Here is a 24,552-nt window from a genome sequence, read left to right as displayed (position 1 = left end):
TGTTACAAAATATATTTTTTACATTTTTTAAATAAATGCTGTTCTTTTGAACTTAATATTTATGACCCCAGCATTTTTAATTTAATTTATTAATTTAAAATGTGTCGATCAATAATTAACAAAACCGCATCTTTCCACATGTCAAACAACTTTATTTTAGGCCGTATAGATTATGAAATGAGACAATGGCAATGAGCCTCTATGCAATAGGACGAGCTGAAACAAAACCGCTAAAGCCGGAGAGTTTGCAGGTGGAATTTTCCATCCACACATAATGCCACACAGGCATGATGAACTAAAATAAACACAATCAGCAAACCTGACAGTAAACATGCATGGGAGTGAGTGCAACTCGACTAGAAATTGATACTAAGGCCTTAGACTAAACTGGCATTCTTCTGCTGTTATTCAGAGGTTAATCTCAGCCTTTATGAGCATTGTCTGAGCAATTAGTTAATGGTTTTGTATGTTATGTGTATTTGAGCATTTAAGAACTGTAATAGTGTCTGTATGTTCAAGTTCAACACTTTACTTTTCATCAAAAATGCAATTGCAGATTAAAATAACTGTATAATATAATGACATATCCGAAAGAACTTTAAAGTCACCAAAAAGGAGACATGATGCAGAATGTTTTAAATGGAGCTGGTTTGTTGCTCATCATGTGGGAGTTAATGCAGGCTGGCATGAGATGAGGTGCTTCTGGTGTGTTTGGTTTCTCCAGGAAAGTCTCATTCGCGGCAGTTCACATCCATCTGGTGCCAACCGTGAGGTTCTTAGGATGTGGAACAATAGAAAATGTTAAGTAAAGGGTGAAAAAATAACATAAAACCAGGGAAATTATTAGATAATTAATATTCAGAAATTATATAAAAGATCAAAGATCATTTTTTGTAATATGTTTGTGCTTTTACCATTACAACGTCGTCTTGCAGTGCCATGAATGCCATTGTCTGGATCCAAGCGGCAGAAATCTGGTGAAGGAGTAAGGTAAACTAGGTCCTGTGCGGCTGGAGGCTTCACTTGGGGGTCCCGTGGAATGAGAGCTGTGTGAGAGCCCACACGTGTCAGCCGTACCTAAGCAGAAAGTACAAAACATATTTATGCGGCCTTCAAAAATATGGCCAAATTCTAATGCAGCATTGCATGTATCCTTCACAGAGGATGCAATCACATAATGCATTGTGGAAAAACTCCCAAAACCCATCAAAGGACATTCAGTGCTTAGAAATAATGATAAAAAAAAAACCTCTACAGTGCCCCACACTCCCATGACATTCTATAAGCAAATAATTCTCCCTATGATCTCAGACTGCATACAGGTATATGCATATTTTGCAATAAACATAAAATATATGGTTTCTATTGTTATCGCCAACAGCTTTAAAACACTAGTGTAATGTTAAGTAGTTTAATAGTTTTAATTCCTTTTTTATCCGACTGTCATTTGCAGTGCTTTGTGGATTTTCGTTCCTTCTCTCATTAAAGCCATTAAGTACATAGTCTTGTATCTTTAGCTTTCAGTCTGTATAACCAAAACCATTAGAAAAACAAACACTTCAGTATACATCAGTGTGACTTGTATGTTTGTATGCATATGTTTGACACATTTGTTTTCATGTGTATTATTGGTTTTTAATGGGGTTTACTATGCACCTTCGGGACTGACCCACCCCCCCCCCCCCGACCCCCTCTCCACCTGCACCGCTACAGCACTCCAGTACTCCACTACTACAGCGCCGAGCTACACCCACAGCAACTGCTGCTGAAGAAAAAGCATGGACATAAGCCGCCTCATGGCTACCTGAGGACAACACATAAATGGAACACCCCACCCAACACATCTCTCTCTCTCTTGCTCTTTGAAATTATTTTAAACCTTACAAACATAATTTATACTGCATTTTGTTTTTATACATTTGATCCTAAATATTCATTAATGTAAGACTTAATTACATAATCAAATTATTTTGCTGCTTTAAAAAAATAATGCATTTTTACACATTTTGTCCTAAACATTCAGAAATATCAGACCTAAGATAATTACACATAATTTAATCTCTGAGACATATCTCTGTAGTTGTAGATCTTGTGAAAATGTTACAGAACCATTTATTTAAACACCTTTAATTCTGTCTTTACTGCTGAACTCTCCTGCACCTCAGCAAGCAAATAAATAACTGCCCTCTTACAGATTCACTGCTATTCTCTCCATCTGAGCAGTGCCCCATCTCTCCCCTCCCTTACACTTTTCCACCCCTCTTCTTGTTGTATTCTCTGTTCGTGTCCTGCTGTCCTTTGCAGTGACGTCTTGCACGTCTCCCCCACCAACGCCATGATGACCTTCACCCTCATGTCATGCCCAGCGCATCTCTTCTCTTCATCTCTCCATCCGCTCAACACTTACTCTTAAATTAAATCCCTTCTTTTAAAATCAAGTGTCCAATCTGCAGGAATCTGTTAATTTGTACACATAATTTGTATAAATATACTTTAAATATATGTCTGTGAATGTGTGTATATATATATATATATATATATATATATATACACACACACACACACACACACATACTGTATTTGTGTACATATATATAATTATAGATTCATTTATTTGTATATATTTTATATAATTAATAAATATTTTAATAAATATACATATCTGATTATAAATGAATTTGTATAGATAATTCATAATATCATAATTGAACAATTATGTAAATAGAAATGATAAAAATCATTTTAATCACAAATAATGATTCATTATAAATATAATCAAATGATTAATTATATAAATGTATTTATATATAATTATTATTTATTTGTATATATAATTTGAATTAAAATATATATTATACAATCTGGAAATGATTTGTATTGAACATGTATATATTATACATCCACATATTTTATTATTGTACTATATATTATTCTTTATAAATGCAAATTAAATACAAATTCACTTATGTGTGTGTGTTTGTGTTTGTATGCAGTTAGAACATGCATTCATACTGTAAGAGCACAACATGACTGCACACAATGATTATTATTGGATGGCTTGTTGACCTCATTCTGGAATGCTTGCACTGGGTTAATGCGGACCACAGAGAAAATATTATGGGATAGAAATGACAGCTCTCCAATCTGGCAATCCCTCCTATCCAACCCAATATTTCACAAACTATACACATTCAGTCAATGTTCTGTAAGAACTGAATGAATGCCAGAGTGGATTTCTGTAAACCATTGCTGGGTCTTGTTGATTTTAAATTAAGATTGCAGTAACCGATCCATTCTGGTTTACAGGACCTAAAATGTTCTTTGTTTGTCACCGTTTCGTCCATCCATCTCGCCACCGGATGTCCTCATTGCTCTGATTAGACAAAGGAAATACTAGAAGATTTGTTCTTGTTGCAGGATTGGTTTTGGTTATCATCACCTGGAACAAGCCTTTATAGTAGCTCATGCAGAATGGATGCTTCGTTTTAACTGCGTCCACAGTGTCAACATTCCTCTGATCTTCAGGAGAATATTATGGGATGGGAGTGAGTGTGGTGGTGGGGGCTACATCGGTTAAACCCCCCAAACCTCCCTTAACAGTCTGCCACGATTGGTGACTGTGGGCTACACCTAAACCCAATCCACCCCCCACCCCCAATCACCATGGTGACTGATCTACTTTGAGCAGAAGGGTGTGCATAAGCATGTGTGTGTATTGGGGGGACATGCTCCTCAAGCACTGATGTATTTCTGCTGCTGTACAGGAGAGATTGACCATCATGTGAAATGTAACTATCCACGAAACGGTGGATAGTACGTAGTATTCAGAAGACAGTACAATAAAATAAGCCTCGAGCCATCTCTCCTCTGCGGCATGTCAGACAAAGAAAGATAGTTATTTGTAGCATTCACTGCATTCTCTCAGATATAAGATCTGAACGTACAAACTGTCCAGTGATATCTGTGACCTTTAACCTTTAAGACCCTTTAAAGAAACCAGGCCATTAGGCATGATTCTTGTTAATTACATAATTAATTATACATATATATAATATGTATATATGTAATTAATTAAACACTTAATTTGTGTTAACTGACAAATTTCCAGGCGTTTTATCCTGACAACACACAGGTTCCTCTTTGCTCAAACTTCACAGTTCTTAAGTTCTACTAGGATGAGATGCCTGATTGTTGTTGTTGTTGCTGATATAAGACCCACGTGTTCTAGAATGTAGGCTCACAAATGCTGTAGTCCTCAACACCTAAGAGACATAAAAGTGAAAAACAAGAAGCAGCTGATTTGTGAGGAGATTAATCATGCGTTTTCTTTCTAAAATAGAAATAAAACTCAATGCCTCAATATTGCAATAAATCAAGGTCAACAAAACAGCCTCTTAAACATCTACAAACACGTCTCATAGTAAACATTTGCAGACAAGTATCGGGTAACCTAGAGTATTAAAAAAAAAGAATGGCATAAGTAAACCAGTTTCCAACCTTCAAATGGTCTCTTCAGTGTTATGGATAAATGAAATAATATTAAGTAAAATAAAATGAAATAGTCAAAGCCTACTTGCACTGGACGTGCTGGTTTTGGCCTGATCACTGGCTGCAGTCAGGTTCTCAAGTGTGATTCTAATGCACTCACATTCATGTAGTCCCACGACGTGCTTGGATACATAAGGGCAAAACTCAAGGTCTAGTACTGTCAACACCCTGCTTCTGTAGCATAAATAAACTGTTGCAGAACTGCTTCAGGTGCCATGCAAAATGTATTGAGTAACTGTATTTCTCACTTCAAATGTAGTGGAGTAAAGAGGACAGATATGCTCAAAAAAGTAAAAGTTACAAATATCTTTGATAATCCAAGTTCGAAGTTGTGAAAAAAAAGATACTTAAGCACAGTAACTCATTACATTTACTCAAATACTGGGATTACAGTCAGTTCTATCAGATCTGAGTGAAAGCAGGAGATGCACTAAAACCCTTCACACATTTCAGTTGTTTGTCTACGTGACTGGCAAGTTCCTCTCATGAGAAACAGTGTATAAATATAAATAGAAGTGACTGCTAAATATGTATATCCTAACTGATTTTATATTGTTGCTTTAAATAGATCTACCCCCACCCCAAAATAAACCCAATGCTTAAATGGATGTAAACTGTGCTTTTCATTCACTATGCAAAGTTGGACTGACCTGTTGTAATGCACAGGTAGCTGAAGTCAGCAAGTCTCCGGAGGTCAGAGAGTCTAAACGTGTGTGAGGTTCTATTTCAGGATTGTCAGGGCATATCCCATTCATGAGAGTTTGAGTTTTAGTTCTGCCGCTTCCCTCAGGAGTCACTCTTCAGACTCGGTCTGATATGGGACTAAAAAGAAGCACTGTTGCACCTTGACATTTCAGCCCCTCTGAAACCGTGAAGTGTCACTCTTGTAGGTGTGTGATGTTTGACAGACACCCGAAGTGCACTCCGTGTTAGCCCGACTTCCAACCAGGTGCTCATATGTATTTTCTGTTGTTCGTGCACCAAAGCCTGAGCCAGGTGGACAGACAGCCACAGATTATTATGGTCTGTCACCAGTGGCCTGGGGTTTCCCTGGAGACCATGTGACTGGTGTTGTTTTTTTCCTTCCCTCTCTTTTAGGACTTGTGTTTATTATGGGATGTCAGAGCAGTCTGCTTATGACTATTATGGGATGCCGGAGAGGGCGGGAGGGGGCAGTGTCTCCATAGCAACGTGGTTGCTAAGGGGGCAGGGACTAAGTAAGGGGAAGGCAGTGTGTACTTGCTGGTACTGTGTGCGAGGGGGGGATGATTATTATGGTCTGTAGGCTGCGAGGTAACTATGCAGAGTTGAGTGAGTGTTGTAAGGAGGGGGGGGGAGTGTGCCTAGGATTATTATGGGATGTCTCTATCCCCCCCACCCCCCCCGATTTCTTTGTGTGTTTGAGGATGTTCGCTTCTGGTCACTGACGCTGGGGAAAGGGGAGAAGAGTGGACGACGTCTCCCAAAGATTTACACCTTTTCGGAGCTTCTTTTATATTTTTCAGTGATAGGTAAGTAACCTGCAGCTTTCGCGTCAGACTAAAGCTGATCATATCGCCGACTAACTACACCTTGGACTGACCTGTAAGTCAATTCCTCCCACCCACCTCCAACCGCCTGCGTAAAAAAAATATAAATAAAACAATATATATATATATATATATATATACAAACAAAGACATTTGCGTTTCTCGGTAAGTTTTTCTTTAAAGCATAAAACTAAAAATACAAACATATCTAAATTACTGGTAACTTGCAACTGTGAAACACCGCGTTGTAAAGCGCCGTATGGTGTTTGTCGGGGGCTTCGCGACCTCCTCGTGTTATTTATTCAAGAAGGAAAGTTTTAAAGATACGAATCTAAGCAGAAACGAAGGCAGATAAGCGCTTTAACTCAACTCATCCAGCCGGCTGCCATTTTCCCTGCAGCCGGATCACTTGACTCCGTTTGCTAGCTTTGCTAACTTGATTGACAGCTAAGTTGAGGGGTCTTGCTCGGATCGAGCAAGTTGACGAAAAAAGCCGAGATGACACGACTAAGTCAAACTCTTTTAACACTACGCGTTGTATGATGTTGTTGTTTTGAAATGTCACAATCGTTCATTGATTTTTAATTCACCTTAACACAGATAGCTTCCCCATCAGTTGTTTAAACGTTATCTAGTTCTGTCAGTATGGGGTGCTGTTAAAAACCAGACCCAAATATTGTTGTCATTTCTATTTTATCAAGCGTCCGGACGCGGATATGTCTGGGAGTGAAGACGACAGGGACCATTTTGGACCTATGAGAGATGGTAAGGTTTAGCTGCCCTGTCAGGACCCTTATTAACCACATCATGTTATATAACCTCCCCAAATGATCCTTAACTAACAAATGAACGTAACTGCTGACATGTCATAGTACTTATTGACAAATGGTAATTTCTGAAAAGAGAACGCTGCTAGTGTTAGAATGATTTTTATGTTTTGCTCGAGCTGGCGATCCACGTGTTACTGCATCATGCTCCTATTTAAAGCAAAACCTTTAACATTAGTTTATGATGCAGTAGCGGCGAGCTGTAAGCAAAAGTCACATCACTTCCTGATTCACTGGCCAGGAGAAGATGTTAAAATGATAGACAAACCTATTTGTTACGGACCTCTTCGTATCTTAAGAACGAAAAATACTTGTTTTTTTTCTACCTTAGCGATCATACCTCGCGCAATGTTGTTAGAATAGTGTGACAATGACAAACCCGTTTGTTTTGCGTTCCTCTTCCGGCTGCCCTCGGTACTGGCGTTGACAGCGCACCCTATCAGCAGAGTGCTTATAATAAATGAATGATTTTAAAAGCAAGAGCCTTATGACCTAGTTTTACTGCTGCTGACATATTTGGACCGTACACTCACATCTTAAAGCAGGAATGCATAAAAACAAAAAAGTATTCGGAATGCTTTAAGATGTGATATATAAAAAATAAATCTAAACTGATGTGACATTACCTTTAGTCATTATATTCAAGTCATATGGGTAATAATGTTGAATTAAAAGTACTGTATCAGTTCAGGAAGGGTAGGAATGACAGAAAATCAAAAATGAGATGATTGTTCATGTTTGATGCATGCTATGTGTCTGTTTTGGACAGATGATGCCGATGAACCAACATCAGAGGCAGAGACTCCCAAATCCAAAAAGAAGAAGAAAGCAAAGAAAAACCGTGAAAGCAGGAGCAGCAAACGACAGAAACTTCTCAGAGAGGTTAGTGGAGCACCTTTAGGATATGAATATACACTGTATTTAAATATATAGATACTACCGTTTAATGTTTGGAGTTTTAAATAAATAATTTTTATTCAGCAATTATTCATAAAAATCACTCATTATTTGCAATTACCATCACTGTTAAACCTTTAGATGAACAAGCATTAAACTGAAAGGTTTTTCCCTGAGTTTGTCTGATATTGTCATCTCTCCTTGGGTGGATATTGTGGTCTAGGACGTTCCTGTCAGCTCTCCTGAAATCATGGAATCAGTCCGAATGGTAGAAGGTGAGGAAGACGAGGAGGACCGAGTGATGCGATCTGAGAGTGAAGGGAGTGACTATGCACCAAGCAAGAAGAAGAAAAAGAGATCCAGCTCCTCCAAGGAGAGAAAGAAGGGAGGTTCAGTGGGAGAAAAGGCTGGTGGCTCATCTGGAGGAAAAAGCAAACGTAAAGACCCAGAGCCTGAGGAAGAAGATGATGACGATGATGATGATGGTCAGGTAAGGTTTAGCCAATGGGTGGCCATTGTTCATCCCGGGTTTGACATTAAAACCTTGGGACAACAGCAAAAAAATCAAATTCAGTGTCACATGAGGTTGATCTGCTAAGTACAAATACATAAACACACAAAAACATCAACACTGTGCATTTACAAAAGTTGTGCCTCAGACGCAAATGTATTTACACAGGATTAAAAAATGGCTGAAAGATATTTGTGCCCAAGATATATTATTATTATTTATTTATTATTTTTTGCGACTCATGCTTTAATAATCAGCAAAGTATATGTTCCTGAAAAGGTCTGATACTGATTTTGAGCCTTGTCTTTGCTTTCACTTTCTAGATTTGTTGCCACAGCAAATACTGATTTTCAGTTTTGTTTGTGATTTTTTTTTTTTTTTTTCAGTGCTTCTTATATCATGTAAATTAGGGTTCCTCAAATCTTGTCCTGAAGGGCCAATGCTCTGCAGAGTTTAGCTCACACCCTGATCAAACTCACTTACCTGTGATTTTTTTTAATGATCTTGAAGACATTGATTAGCAATCTCGGGTGTGTTTAATTAGAGCTAAACTCTGCAGGAAAGTGGATCTTGTGGGCCAGATTTGAGGATCCCTGTTATACATTTTCCTTCCACACTACCATGCAAAAGTTTGAGGTTGCATTCATTTTAAAAAATATATTTTTTGTAGCATTATAAATGTCCTTAGTTAATTTTGATACATTGACTGAATCCTTGCTGAATAAAAAAGAATTGCAGCCCCTAAAACCTTTGAACAGTAGTGTCTGTTATGTTTTCAGATAAAGCTTCAGGTCACATGATATGTGTATATATATCTCGGGTTATAATTTCACGATTGCGTTCTTCTCTAGTGTTAGTCACCTGTCATCTTCTGTTCTTATTTCACAGGAACCCAAATCTTCCTCTCAGCTGTTAGCAGACTGGGGAATGAAAGACATCGACTACACCTTTACCCAAGAGGACTACACCTCTCTCACCAATTACAAAGCTTTTAGTCAGTTTGTCAGGTATAACAGTGGCGCATCTCTGTCAGTTTTTGCCCCATTTCTATTACCGCCTTACATAAACATCTAGGTTATCTTGTGACTGATCTGAAATGTTTTTTCTCCCTCTTCTGTTTAGACCTTTAATAGCTGCTAAGAACCCTAAGATCGCTGTGTCAAAGATGATGATGGTGTTGGGGGCTAAATGGCGAGAGTTCAGCACTAATAATCCCATGCGAGGCTCAGCTAGTGCCAACGCAGCCCTGGCAGCTGCCAATGTAGCTGCTGCTGTGGAGAGTATGGTGACCAGGGTGGACGGAGGAGGGGCTGTTCCCGTGGCCACGCCCACATCAACAGCAGCTCTTGCTGCACCACCCCCATCCCAACAGCCCCCAGCGGTCCCCCTGCGAAAAGCCAAGACCAAAGAGGGCAAAGGTCAGAGGAGAGAGAGAGGAATTGGAAATTAAATTGTCAGGATCAGAAATAATTAACCGAGAACAAAATGAGGAAATTTTTAGAGGACCAAAAGAGAGTATATTATGTGTGTTTTTCAATCTACTTAACACTTTTTGTGTCATTTATATATCTGCTTTAGGCCCAAATGCACGTAGAAAGACCAAGTCCACCCCAAAGCCCCAGGACAAAAAGTCTAAAGCGAAGAAAGTGGCTCCACTGAAGATAAAACTGGGCAATTTCAAGAGAAAACGTTCATCTGTATGTATCTATTCCATATGTGCTTACATATGTTACTGCAGCATAATTTAAATTAGCTAAATTATACATTATTATTCATATTTATTTAGTATTGTTAGTTAATTTAAAGTTCTGTCATGAAACTCTAGATGGCGCAGGCCGATAGATTCTAACTCAGTTTTAGGTAATCAAATCATTACTCACATTGCTCAGCTGATTGGTTTCTTTTCACATCAGCAGCCAATGAGCTTGCAGCTCAACTTTCAAATACTTGGCTAGTTCTAGCTGTGGCAGTTGCAGCGTGCATCATAAACCCTCTACCTGCCCCAGCTCCACCTGTGTAGATCTGCTACAGGATGATTTTATGTATGTTATATATATGAGGGTTATTTTAGATATGATATTTTTACTCTAGCAGTATTTCCTACATGCTCTCTGCAGCATGTCTGTGGATGTATTGGCTGTAGCAAGTCTCTGTACTTGCTCTACCGCAGCAGTATAGCAGATCCATTCAAGACCCAACACATTAACATTGCTATGTATATTACTATGCTAAACTTTCCAGAGAGTTGTCTGGACAGAACTGTTATAGTTATTAATTATATAATTAAAGAATATACATATATTTACTACTGTTAAATAGTTTGGGATGAATATATATATATTTTTTTAAGAGATTAATATACTTTTATTCAGCAAGGATGTATTGCAGTGATCGTGAATTCAGTTAAAAGGACATTTGAATTTATAATGTTACAAAATAAAAAAATGTATCACTGGAAAATGTATCTCAGGAATAAATTACATTTTAAAATGTGTTTAAAATAGGAATAATTTATATTATGTTTTTACTATATTTGATCAGATAAATGTATTAATAATTGCTTTGTGTTAAGAGACTTCTTTCAAAAGCATTACAAGATTTTACCAACCCAAAACTGTTTAACGGTAGTGAATATATATTAAATTATTCCGTATTTTTATTGCTAACGTCGCCAACTTGTTTTGCACCCTTTCACCCATGGTTCCTTCTCTCAGAGCGGTGAGGATGATGATGGTGAGAGCGATTTTGACGGTTTCTCCATAAGTGATGGATCAAACAGTCGGAGCAGCCGCTCCAAGAGTAAAAAATCCAAGAGCTCCAAGAAGAAGAAGAGTGAGTCCAAGACAGCACAACTCGGATTACTCTGTTCACACTAATGAGCACACACACACTGAAATGAAAACACTATACTACTTTGACCACCTTCTAGCCATTTACATTTGTTATAAACCCTCGTTTTCTTTCATAGTGGATGAGGATGCTGACGGCTATGAGACGGATCATCAGGACTACTGTGAGGTGTGTCAGCAGGGTGGCGAGATCATCCTGTGTGACACCTGTCCAAGAGCCTATCACATGGTGTGTCTAGATCCTGACATGGAGAGAGCCCCAGAGGGCACGTGGAGCTGCCCCCACTGCGTACGTACATGTAAACATGTTCAAAATAAATGTCTGGCCTTTCCTTGAGCTGCTGTGGGCTCATCAAGTAAATTCTATTTTCTGTGTGTGTGTATGTGCACCTTTTCCCTACCATTGATATTTAATGACTAAAGTTTCTGTTGATTATGCATTATTTATGTCTCTCTCTCAGGAGAAGGAGGGAATTCAATGGGAGGCCCGTGAGGAGAGTTCTGAGGGTGAAGAGGAGAACGATGATGGAAGGAGGGATGATGGAGGGGTAGAAGAGGAGGACGATCATCATATAGAGTTTTGTCGGGTGTGTAAGGATGGAGGAGAGCTGCTGTGCTGTGACACATGCCCCTCGTCCTATCACTTGCACTGTCTCAACCCTCCTCTGCCAGACATCCCCAACGGAGAGTGGATCTGCCCGCGCTGCCTGGTGAGAAAGGAATAATTATATAGTAGGGTCATCCAAATTTATCCTTTGGATTAGGTTTTCTTGAGGTTTTATTTTCAGAGATGCCAGAGCTGAAATATATATTTTTAATTTATTTAAATAAATTGTATATTGTGGTTCCATTTGGCAAAACATAGAATATCATGTTTTTGCTTTCTCAGAGTGCTCCACTGAAGGGCAAAGTCCAGAAAGTTCTGGCTTGGCGCTGGGGTGATGCCCCTCCCCCTATGCCTGTGCCGCGTCCTGCAGAACTTCCAGCCGATGCTCCGGATCCTCCTCCTATGATTGGTCGGAAGGAGAGAGAGTTCTTTGTGAAGTGGTGCAACATGTCTTATTGGCACTGTTCTTGGGTCCAGGAACTACAGGTGACACACAAATAGAAACATACAATTTCTTGTTAACCGGAATGTGCCTATATTAAAATCTTGCAATAATTAATTTTTCTTTCTTGTCACAGTTGGAGCTGAACTGTCAGGTAATGTTCCGTAACTACCAGCGGAAGACAGATATGGAGGAGCCCCCCAATCTAGAGATGGGTGCTGAGGGAGACGAGGATAAGAGCTGCAAGAGGAAAAACAAAGATCCCTTTTATGCACGCATAGAGGAGACGTATGGGCGCTTTGGAGTAAAGTTGGAGTGGCTCTTCATCCACCGCATCTTAAACCACAGGTGAGAACGTTCATATGAACCAGTTGAAGGAAGGCATCTGCTGAACTGTTTGGTCATTGATTTTTTTTTTTTTTTTTTTTTTTCTGGCAGTGTGGATAAGAAGAATAACGTTCACTATCTGATCAAATGGAGAGATCTGCCATATGATCAGTCAGCCTGGGAGTCTGAAGACATGGACATCCCAGACTATGAGACCTATAAACAACATTACTGGAACCACAGGTACATGCACACATGCCTCTACAGCACTTCACACTCATGCACACTAGTGTGAAACAATATCGAGTGCAAGTATGAGTTAATCTGCATATCTTCTTTTTTTTTCTGTTTGTCAGGGAGCTGATGCTTGGAGAAGAGGGCAGACCAGGTAAAAAGATGAAGAAGGTGAAAGTGAGGAAGACAGAGAGGCCTCCTGCTAATCCTGTGGTGGATGTAAGGAACCTTAGAACAACTTGGAACAATGTTTTTCTACTTTGACTAAGAATTTTAATAGTAAACACATTTAGGTTGGACCCATGGTTTAGCACTGCAAGTCTGAACCAGACCCACTTCTATTCTCAGTCTTGTTTCCCACTTTTGTCTGATAATTTCCTATTCTCTCAAGGGTAGACATTAATGTAATTATGAGCAAGACCATTTAGATTGATATAGTTTTAAAGAAAATGCATTCATATGTTTTTGACTGACAATGATCTAATATTCTTCCTGTCCCTTATTTTCAGCCCACTATGAAGTTTGATAGGCAGCCGGATTATCTGGACTCTACTGGCGGCACGCTTCACCCATACCAGCTTGAGGGACTGAACTGGTTGCGGTTTTCTTGGGCTCAGGGCACAGACACCATCCTGGCTGATGAAATGGGTCTCGGAAAGACGGTTCAGACTGCTGTCTTCCTCTACTCACTCTACAAAGAGGTGTGTTTCTAAAAACATATTGTAAGTGCAATAACACTCATGGCATTAGGCATTTTGTACTCACCAAGGCTGCATTTGTATGATCAAAAATAAAGTAAAAACTGTATTATCATTACAAATTAAATTTTTTTTAGCAGCCATTACTGTCTTCAAGTCTTCACTGTCTCATGAGTTTTCAACAATCATTCTGATATGCTGATTTGGGGATCATGAAACAGTTTTTATTATTATCAGTGCTAAAAATAGTTGTGCTGCAAGGATTCTTTGAATAGTAAATTTAAAACCGCATTTATTTACAGTAGAAATCTTTTGTAAAAAAAAAAAAAATCTGTGACCTTTCATCAATTTAATGGATCGTTGCTGTATAAATTAAAAGTATTCAATTCTTTCTAACAGAAAAATCTTAATGACCCCAAACTTTTAAACTGGTAGTGTAATTACTCTTGTGTTATTTTAGTTTGATTACTTGATTTTACAGTAATAAATGATCTCTAGGAAGACATATTCATCATAAAAGCTATTGTTTGTAATGTGGCATTACAAGTTTATAATGCAGTACATTTGGTAATGGTCTCTCTCAGGGTCATTCGAAGGGGCCGTTCCTGGTCAGTGCCCCTCTGTCCACCATCATTAACTGGGAGAGGGAGTTTGAGATGTGGGCCCCAGACATGTATGTGGTCACTTATGTGGGTGATAAAGACAGCAGAGCTGTCATACGAGAAAATGAATTCTCCTTTGAGGACAATGCCATCCGCGGTGGGAAGAAGGCCTCCAAAATGAAGGTATGAATCCCAGAGGAAAGGAGGTTTGGACGGGTAGAGTTGATACAGTAGCTTGTGGTTTGATGATATTCTTCTTTGTCTTTACCTGTTTACGATGTGTGGTTCTGCTTCATCTGTGCAGAAAGAGGCTTCTGTGAAGTTCCATGTGCTTTTGACATCTTATGAGCTGATCACAATCGATCAAGCCATCCTGGGCTCCATCGACTGGGCTTGTCTCGTAGTAGACGAAGCCCATAGACTGAAAAATAACCAATCAAAGGTAAGCTCCTCATGTCAGATGAGTGACACATCCAAATATGTACTTATTAAAGGATTTGCTCATCCAGCTGTCAAAATTCTGTCATCTGTCATCACCCTCCTGTCGTTCCAAATAACTTACAATTAGTTTTTTCCACACATAAAGCTATCTAACGATTTGAAAAACAGTGCATACTTTTATAGTGGATTTGCACTCTTTATGGAGAAAAGCTATACAGATTTGGAGCAACATGAAATTGAAAAGATGATGAAAGAGGTTTCATTTCTGAGAGATCTATTGCTTATAAACTAGTATTTGATATAAAACTAACACAATCTCTCTCTTGTTTTGTCTCCCACAGTTCTTTCGTGTGTTGAATAACTACCCTCTTCAGCATAAGCTGCTGTTGACAGGCACACCTTTACAGAACAACCTGGAGGAGCTCTTCCATCTGCTCAACTTCCTCACACCTGAGAGATTCAAGTAAGTGTGTGTGTGTGTGTGTGTTCTTGATAGGTGAATGCGATGAGAATGTTTGTGTGGCCTGTTTTTTTTTTTTTTTTTTCAGTTGTTCGTTACTAAATGTGTGTGTTTCAGTAATCTGGAAGGTTTCCTGGAAGAATTTGCTGACATAGCTAAAGAGGACCAAATTAAGAAACTGCACGACATGTTGGGTCCACACATGCTCAGACGACTCAAAGCTGATGTCTTCAAGCACATGCCCTCTAAAACGGAACTCATCGTGCGAGTGGAGCTCAGCCCCATGCAGAAGTAGGAAACTTGTTCAGTGTTCGTCAGTGTTCTGCTAAATATTCAGTACATTCATTCCTCATTTGCGCCACCTGCTGGACACCCTCTCTGTTATTTACAGCATGAGTTTTTGCTGTATGACTGACAGATTGATGATTCTGATTATTCAGAGTGTGTACATATGAATTGAAGTTGTATGGGCCATTTATGACTTTTATATGGCAACAGTCTCTGATTAAATCTTTCTGTTTTTCTGAAACAGGAAGTACTACAAGTACATCTTGACACGCAACTTTGAAGCTCTGAACACTCGTGGAGGAGGAAACCAGGTGTCTCTCCTCAATGTGGTTATGGACCTAAAGAAGTGCTGTAACCACCCCTACCTCTTCCCAACAGCTGCTAATGTGAGCTTTCACTCACTCACTCACTCACTCACTTTCAAATAGGACAGTACCATTTTACAGTAGAAATAGGGGAACTTACAGTTACAGTTTGAATTAATAACAGCAGTACTTTCAACTGATCATTATGAGTCTGATGTTGCAGGAAGCCCCTAAAATGCCCAATGGCATGTATGATGGCAGTGCCCTGACAAAGGCTTCTGGGAAACTGATGCTTCTGTTTAAGATGCTGAAAAAACTGAAGGAGGGTGGACATAGAGTGCTTATATTCTCACAGGTACACACAAATACCTTACACAGAATACAGATATACTTAACTATATACTCAAGTATACTTAAACGCATTGTGCATGGATGCAGATGACAAAGATGTTGGATTTGCTGGAAGACTTTCTGGAAAATGAGGGGTACAAGTATGAAAGGATAGATGGAGGAGTGACTGGAGGGATGAGGCAGGAGGCCATCGATAGATTCAACGGTGAGGGGAAGAATGTCATCTATTTCCATGAAATAGCAAGGTCATAATGGATGTTCTGTTTTGACAAAATCTTTTTTTTTCCTCTTATTGCAGCTCCTGGTGCGCCTCAGTTTGTTTTCCTCTTGTCCACCAGAGCAGGGGGTTTGGGCATCAATTTGGCAACCGCTGACACTGTCATCATTTACGACTCTGACTGGAACCCACACAATGACATCCAGGTAGAGGCGACGTAAAATACCTGATGCTAAAACTGTCAAACACCTGCATCTATCTCCGTGAGAGCGCCCATGTGGGTGAACTCTATCTGATGCTGTTTCTCTCCTGTTGTCTTTCCCAGGCATTTAGCAGGGCTCATCGTATTGGTCAGAATAAGAAGGTGATGATCTATCGGTTTGTCACTAAAGCATCCGTGGAGGAGAGAATTACACAGGTGAGATATGCAAAACTATGTTGAAAAAACTTAAAAAAAAATAATCAAACACTAGCATTTGCAAAAGTCATTTCCTGACCCTTGTGTCTCAGGTTGCAAAGAAGAAGATGATGTTGACTCACCTGGTGGTGCGGCCTGGTCTGGGCTCCAAGGCTGGATCCATGTCCAAACAAGAATTGGATGACATCTTGAAGTTCGGCACAGAACAGCTTTTCAAAGAGCTTGGAGAGGGTAATACTGTTTCAGGGAATTCTGCTTCATCTTCTGAACATGATATTTATTTGAGACCAGAAAATAAAGCATTTGAGAGAATAATAATGACTTTTAAATGTGGTAAAACGTTGTAACACGTACAGCTTTTAGTTTAAGGGTTTGTATGTGGCGTGTTTTGTGTATCAGCCACTATCGCATCAACTACAGAAAAGGTGTCAAACATAAGCTGCTGTGGTATAAAAGTGTAGTTCTGCTTTCAGTTGAAGATTATTTAGAGCTCTAAACTACACGTGACTGATGTTAAAAAGCCGAGTTTTGTTCCGATGCTGCAGTAGTTTTTTTTTTTTCATGGTGGCCTAGAGAAAATGTAGTAAAGTAAAAAAAACTAAAACTAAATATGACAAGGCGCAAACCAAAAAAAGAAAAAAAATCTTATTCCTGGGCCTTCACTTGCCTCGCTCTCTTTAAATGAGTGTTATGTTGTATTTTTATCTACTATCTGTCTTCGTCTCTCTCCCTTAAAATTAGAGTCGGGCAAGCTTTATCGACATGATTAAAATACAGATAGTTTTAGACAGTACAGAAAAAAAAAAAGTTGAATGTGTTAATACAGAAATGAATGGCAAGAATCTGCACAAGAAATGAAAGGGACCAAGTAAAAACTAAAATCAGTTCTAAATCAAAGAAATCTGCCCTCCAGGTGACAATAAGGAGGAAGACAGCAGTGTGATCCACTATGATGATAAGGCGATCGATCGGTTGTTGGATCGAAACCAAGACGCAACAGATGACACGGAGCTGCAGAGTATGAATGAATACCTCAGCTCTTTTAAAGTGGCCCAGTATGTGGTCAAAGATGAGGACGAGGAGGTGAGTTTCTGTGGGATTGTGTGTGTGTCTTATGTATGTACTGTATATGTATATCATATGGCGTGTCTCTGTCAGGAAGAGGATGTGGATAGAGAGATCATTAAGCAGGAAGAGAGTGTAGATCCTGATTACTGGGAGAAACTGTTGCGCCATCATTATGAGCAGCAGCAGGAAGATCTCGCTCGTCACCTGGGCAAAGGCAAACGGCCACGCAAACCCGTCAACTACAACGACTGCTCACAGGAGGACAGAGGTAGTAGACGGGGTACAGACGCACTTTTAATGCTTTTTTACTACTCTTTCCCTGTATGTTTGTGGTTGTTGTTATGGATGTGGTGTGATCTCAGGTCAGGAATGATAGTTTTTTTTGTTTAAAATAACGCAGTTGTATTTATAAATTATTAGATTTACATTCTATTAATTGTTTATTTTATGGTGGTGGTTGTGTCGATGTACATTACCAGTCAAAAGTTTGGACACACCAAACAATTGTTTATTATTATATCTACTATAAAACTAAACAAACAAATTGTATTATGTGGTATATTATGTTCTAGAAAATAATAATCAAAGCAAAACGTTTATATGGCAAAAATATAGGAGGCTTAATAAAAATAAAAAAAACGATATGATATATAATAATCATATTTTTCCGACTATAAGTCGCACCTAAGTATAAGTCGCATCAGTGCAAAAATACGTCATGACGAGAAAAAAAAAAAAAGTCGCACTGTCGCATTTATTAAGAACCAAGAGAAAACATTACCGTCTACAGCCGTGAGAGGGCGCTCTTTAGTCATTTTTTCTTGGTTCATGTCAAATTAATTTTGATAAATAAGTCGCATCTGACTATAAGTCGCAGGACCAGCTAAACTATGAAAAAAAAAGTGCGACTTATAGTCCGGAAAATACGAAGATTATGAGAAACTCAGTCCAGTGTGTCCCGTTTGTTTTAGGTGTCTGCATGAATCCTTGTTGTATTGTCCCCTTAAATTAAATATTTTTTGTCAAGAGAGCTCAAGGGCTCAGTAATGTATTGCCTCACTCATTTGTGTTCCCAGACTGGCAGGATGATCAGTCTGATAACCAATCAGATTACTCGGTGGCTTCAGAGGAGGGTGATGAGGACTTTGACGAACGGTCTGAAGGTGAGGAACAAAGTTAAACCATCCTTAAACAATCCGAATAGGCAGTTATTATATATTTGTATTTACACGATCCTCTTTTTTTGTTTTTAGCTAACTCCCGAAGACCAAGTCGCAAGGGCTTGAGAAATGATAAAGATAAACCACTGCCCCCTCTATTGGCCAGAGTGGGAGGAAACATTGAGGTTCAACTTCAGTTAACTTTCAGCTTGTTTCATCTATTCCCTTCACATACTCAGTGATAGTTAACCTCTCTCTCCTCATTAGGTTTTGGGCTTCAATGCTCGACAAAGGAAGGCTTTCCTGAATGCAGTGATGCGTTATGGGATGCCTCCCCAGGATGCCTTCACCACCCAGTGGCTTGTTAGAGACCTGCGAGGCAAATCAGAGAAGGAGTTCAAGTAAGTCTGACCGTCCTTAGAGGAGTTCTTGTTTTGACCTCATTTACTTGAGGACTGTCTCTCTCTTTCTCAGGGCATACGTGTCCCTCTTTATGCGTCACCTATGTGAGCCAGGCGCCGATGGGGCAGAAACATTTGCTGATGGCGTTCCACGGGAAGGACTGTCACGACAACATATTCTCACGCGCATAGGTGTAATGTCACTGATCCGCAAGAAGGTGTGTGTGTGTGGTTGTGGTTGCTAGTGTTTTAGTGGTTAGGAGTGAGCTGTTGGATTGAGTGAGTCCGCTTTTGGTAAATGTCAGTGGTGATGTTATATGATTGACTGTTTTAATTTCTTACAGGTGCAGGAGTTTGAGCATGTCAATGGTCAGTGGTCAATGCCCTGGATGAAAGAACTGGAGGAAAGCAAAAGAGCGGCAGCCATCGCAGCGGGAGAAGATCCCAAAACTCCCTCTAGTGGAACACCTGCTGATACCCAGCCCAACACACCAATACCAGGTACACACATGCATATGAGTGTTGTTAAAAACTCAAAACCAAGAAAACAGTACTAAAATTGTAGAAAAATAGAAAATAAATAAAAGACTTAAGTAGAAACTAAAGCTATAGAGAAATATACAAAACAAATATAATTATACTTTAAATGGCTAAAAATGAATAAAAATTAAAAAGGGAAATAAAAATATTAGTAAATATTTAAATGCTATAATATAATATAATGCAAAAATAACACTGGCTTATATGGGTCAATGACTTTATTATTAATATGAAAGTTTTGTCTATCAAAATTAATGTTGTTACCAACGAAAGTCACGTGGTCCATTGAACCCATAACCCCCCCCGGATAATTGCAAATAATTCAACCTTTTTATGACGTTGAATTTTTTAAAATCTATTCCCAGAAGAGGATTTGTTCTTTATTCACAGGCAACTTGTCTAGTATCTCTGCATGGACAAGTCTTACACATTAATCTGACTCTCTTTAATCCAAACAGAAGACCTTTCCAAGAGCGATGATGTAAAAGAGCTGGAGGAGAAGATGGAGCTGGATGGAGAGAAGGAGACAAAAGGCTCCAGACAGGAGGATGAGGTACTTGTTATTTACGGTCTCACTTTTTCACTTCACCTTCCTGTTTCTCTTCTCTGTATTTTTAAACGTTTTTTTGTTTTGTGAACACCTGCTTGTCTCACTTGTCCAGCTCTCATTCTTACATCACCTCTTTTTCTCAGATCATTGAGATTCCTGATGAAGGTGAGAGATCCCCAAGTCTGGGAAAGAAAGAGGAGACTAGGGACAGGGAGAGAGAGACCACCTCACCATCAGCAGAAAAGGATGAAGGAAGCATAGATGAAGAAAATGAAAAGGATGGGGACAAAGAGAAGTCCACTGAATTGAAGGAAAACAGATCTTCAGATGTCAAAGCTGAAACTTTAGAAGCCACAAGCAGTGTAGACACATCCAAAACCAAAGGTGAAGTGCTAAGCACTACCTAAAATAATGCAAAAATACAAATTTATCTTACATTTGATTTGACATTCTCTTGTATAAATATCTACTCCATGAAAATAACCTTTCTAGTAAAGGTCCCCATGTGTAGCAAAACCCGATGCGAGATTGCAATTTGAATTTAAATGCATTGAAATTCATGTCATATTCTCTAAATTTTGCATGACCCCTATAACACATAGCATCAATATTGTCTTACTCCATTGCAGAAGAATCTGAAGAGAAGACAGACAAAATGGACACTAGCCCAGCAAGAGATGAGAAGAAAGGTACATGCTTACACAAATAGCAACGTTATACCACAGATAACTGTTACAATGAATAATCTCTCTCTCTCTCCTCAAACAGAGCTGAAAGACGAGAAGGACGGAGTGAAGTCAGAGGTCTCCGCTAAGCTGCAAAATGGAGAGAACGTCAAAGAAACAAGCGGAGGAGGGGATGGAGTGAGTGAGGAAAAGAAGAAAGCAGTGAAGCAGAGGTTCATGTTTAACATCGCTGACGGGGGTTTCACAGGTACACTGGGAATTTACTGTGTGTGTGTGTGTGTGTGTACATGCCGGTGAGTTCTGAATCCGTGAACTCTCTGTTTCTCTCTAGAGCTTCACTCTCTCTGGCAGAATGAAGAGAGAGCCGCCACGGTCACCAAGAAGACTTACGAGATCTGGCATCGTCGCCATGACTACTGGCTGCTGGCTGGTATCATACAGTATCCTTAAGACCATTACGTTGAATCTTATTTTTATTTATATGTTGTTGTTTTTTTATTGTTTGTATTATTTAAAATACACTAGCTGTGCAAATTTGCAAACACAAATAAATCATTTTTTTTTCTTGCATTTTAAAAGAATAATGATATAATTAAAACTGAAGTAACACAAACAGAAGTATGGGAACTGTGTTGTAGACGAGAAATGTGAAATAAATCAAAACTGTCCAGTACTAGCTAACTATGTACATGTAAATAATATATGTCTTCAAAGCGAATTTCCTGCATTTGAGCATAAGCCTTTAGAACAAAAATTATTTTTAGATCATGAGCAACATAATTCAGTGTGTCCAAACTTCTACAGTGTATCACATATCTGATATCAGAAACTGGCTGTTATGTCCTTCACCTCCATACCATCAGCCACGGCTACGCTCGCTGGCAAGACGTACAGAATGACCCGAAGTTCGCCATCCTCAATGAGCCTTTTAAGGGAGAGATGAGCAGAGGAAACTTCCTTGAGATTAAAAACAAGTTTCTTGCTCGCAGGTTTAAGGTTCGAGATGCACAGATATTACGAAACCGTACAAACTGCCAGGCAGTGTTTCGCCAGAGCTGCATGGCTGTTCTTTCAACTGCTTCATTTCTGTGTCTGTCTTTAGCTGTTGGAACAGGCACTGGTGATCGAGGAGCAGCTCAGACGTGCTGCGTATCTAAACATGACAGAGGACCCCTCTCACCCCTCCATGGCACTCAACACCCGCTTCAGTGAGGTGGAGTGTCTGGCGGAGTCACACCAGCACCTCAGTAAAGAGTCCATGTCAGGAAACAAGCCTGCTAATGCTGTTCTACACAAAGGTACAATAGTTCCCAACTCTGTGCACAGTATAAATTACCACACAGCTCTGGACACACTTTTGCAATGCAGAAGTGTGCTAAAAATATAAATAAATTAAAAAAAATATATTTTTCAATATAAAACCAAATCAAAAAACAAGTTTTGTCCATTTTCGTGACACACCAACATTATATTTTCTTAATTGTTGTTAAACAACCAGAGATAACCTAGTAAATTTATTCGAAGTCTTGTGTTTTTTGACTAGGCAAGATTTGACAATAGATGCTACAATAGATGCAGAGCGCTGGTGGATTTACGCATTGTGATTTATGTACTTATTGTGTTTATTTACATAGCTATAATTGCATAATACTATAAAATAAATGTTTTAAATTATAATTAGAACATAAAAGGAAAAAAATATAAAATAAAATGACATTATACATTAAATATGACAGTACAATGGCCAAAACATTTAATAGCTTAGGACAGTGTTTCCAGCACAGCACTGCTCAAAACCACAAAACTTCACACTTAGTATCTCAGCATAGTTTTAACACATTTGGCTTGCTTTTTGCATCCTGTAGCTGTACTAATGTCGTTTAAAGGCAAAAACGAATTCATGTACTTAAAATGTTCAAATAAATAAATCTGTCCTACCTCAAATTGTTCTGTCAGTTCTTAAACAACTGGAGGAGCTGCTCAGCGACATGAAGGCAGATGTCACCAGGCTCCCGGCCACCATTGCTCGGATACCGCCCGTCGCTGTGCGGCTGCAGATGTCAGAAAGAAGCATCCTTAGCCGGCTGGCCAGCCGAGGACCGGAGGTCACGCAGACGCAGGGGCCACGCTGATGACTCCTTGATGAATTTTTCACTCGTACCTCCCATAAGTGACGGGATGAGGAATCATCTCGCACACATACAGACATGCACCTGGGTCAGGGGATCAGATGCATTGTATATATCTGAAATAAGTTCCAGCTGCCTACACTAGTTTGGACAGTGTAGGAGAGTGGAGCTGTTCCTAGTTAACACACTGTGGTTCCCTAACATTTAAGTTCAATTAAGGCATTCCAACCCATATACACAGCACCCAAATCATTCTCCAGTATATATCCAGTTGGGGTTTTCCAGATCACCTCCTCTGCACTGTTGTAGTCAAAGCAGGGCTTTTTGTGAGTTTCAACAATTATGCTCCAAGCTTGAAATTTAAATGCCGGTTTGAACTCTGTAACATCATGTGTTTTCCAACTTCTTGTACTGTAAGTATCATCAAGCAGCAGTTGGAAGCCTAGTGAAAAGTTTATGCTGGTGTAAACACAGTACCTGTCCCGGATGCAGAGTCCAGACTTTTGTGACATATAGCTGGATAGACTTGTCAGGTAATAATCCACTGATGCAGGCTCTGCAGAATTACCCTTCTTAAACACATACGCACTCTTCAGAAATCTAAAATTTCAAACAGACTTCAAAAATGCATTCAGAACTCTTATAAGGCCATCAAATGACCTTCCATTCCTTTAGATTAAGATTAAATATATATTATAACCAATATTTTGTTTTTCATTATGAGAACTACTGCTTTAAGAAAAGTCCAGCTCTGTTCACCATTGTTTATTAATATTTCTGTTCTTGTTAAAAAAAATCTCTCTCTCCTGATTGGCCTGTGTATAATGTAACTAGACAATAAGTCCCAGTTTCCTTTTCCTACAAGAAAAGACAAAATTCCCCTAGCACAGGTAAAAAAAAAAAAAAAAAAAACTTGCACACTTTAAGAAGTTTTGAATATCTCACTTTGTAATTATCGTTGTTACCATTGTTCTTGTTATGTCTCATGTTTCTACATTTTTTTTCAGACCTGCAATAAAAAAAGTTAACAAAGCTGGCAGCGTTTTCTCTCTGTTTAGGTGTAGTGCTTCAGATGATGGTTCTGCTGAAATATTGATCTGGAACTATTTTCCTTTGGATTTTTAGCTACATTTCAATGCTACATTTAAATGCACGTATTTAATAGTTTTTACCTTGTTCATTATTAATCCCCTAAAATCAAGTTCATGGATTCCATTTGGATCTACAATCGTGTTCTGCAGATAATATACATAAGTCTCTTCTACAGACCAGTTTTGTAAGACATACAGAACCATATGAATCACAGAACTGTGTGTGTGCAAGGTATTTTTGAATATGAATCAGATTGGGAAAAACGGTTGGATTCAAGGGTTACATGGCCATGCCTTTCTAGTTACACCACTCTTTTCAACAGTACCGAAATTTCATTTGGATCAAGTTCAGTCGAATTGAGGTGTTTACATAGGA

At 39.0% G+C, this 24,552-nt stretch overlaps 1 protein-coding gene and 1 long non-coding RNA gene across 5 annotated transcripts; one reads left to right on the top strand and one right to left on the bottom strand.

The window, feature by feature from the left end:
- Positions 1-130: 130 nt before the first annotated feature.
- LOC113099599 (uncharacterized) lies at positions 131-5,932 on the bottom strand. The gene is made up of 3 exons (XR_003289484.1): positions 5,199-5,932; positions 915-1,077; positions 131-775 (listed from the first exon to the last, which is right to left on the bottom strand). It is a non-coding gene; the product is annotated as an uncharacterized LOC113099599 (long non-coding RNA).
- Position 5,933: 1 nt separating this feature from the next.
- LOC113099598 (chromodomain-helicase-DNA-binding protein 4-like) lies at positions 5,934-24,118 on the top strand. 4 transcript variants are annotated; one of them, XM_026264465.1, is made up of 40 exons: positions 5,954-6,059; positions 6,779-6,842; positions 7,674-7,786; positions 8,025-8,291; positions 9,201-9,319; positions 9,435-9,730; positions 9,891-10,009; positions 11,027-11,144; positions 11,281-11,450; positions 11,623-11,871; positions 12,051-12,254; positions 12,347-12,558; positions 12,649-12,780; positions 12,894-12,990; positions 13,281-13,472; positions 14,054-14,254; positions 14,376-14,513; positions 14,854-14,975; positions 15,090-15,263; positions 15,505-15,646; positions 15,789-15,920; positions 16,004-16,121; positions 16,215-16,339; positions 16,459-16,551; positions 16,644-16,782; positions 17,465-17,634; positions 17,710-17,887; positions 18,696-18,782; positions 18,873-18,964; positions 19,047-19,180; positions 19,254-19,398; positions 19,525-19,681; positions 20,179-20,273; positions 20,414-20,654; positions 20,900-20,959; positions 21,039-21,203; positions 21,288-21,396; positions 21,820-21,952; positions 22,059-22,254; positions 22,913-24,118. In XM_026264465.1, the coding sequence occupies exons 2-40, from the start codon at positions 6,794-6,796 to the stop codon at positions 23,086-23,088; spliced, it is 5,859 nt and encodes a 1,952-aa protein (XP_026120250.1). In that variant the 5' UTR covers positions 5,954-6,059; positions 6,779-6,793; the 3' UTR covers positions 23,089-24,118. The 4 variants fall into 4 exon arrangements, with proteins under 4 accessions (XP_026120252.1, XP_026120250.1, XP_026120249.1 ...); XM_026264464.1 differs by having other exon boundaries at positions 17,710-17,899; XM_026264467.1 differs by lacking the exon at positions 6,779-6,842 and having other exon boundaries at positions 5,934-6,059; positions 17,710-17,899.
- Positions 24,119-24,552: the final 434 nt, after the last annotated feature.

Source organism: Carassius auratus, unplaced genomic scaffold (genome assembly GCF_003368295.1).
Source record: "Carassius auratus strain Wakin unplaced genomic scaffold, ASM336829v1 scaf_tig00216980, whole genome shotgun sequence".
In the NCBI taxonomy this organism is placed as follows: domain Eukaryota; kingdom Metazoa; phylum Chordata; class Actinopteri; order Cypriniformes; family Cyprinidae; genus Carassius; species Carassius auratus.
The sequence above is the reverse complement of the archived record's forward strand: the minus strand, read 5'-3'. Positions and strand labels throughout refer to the sequence as shown.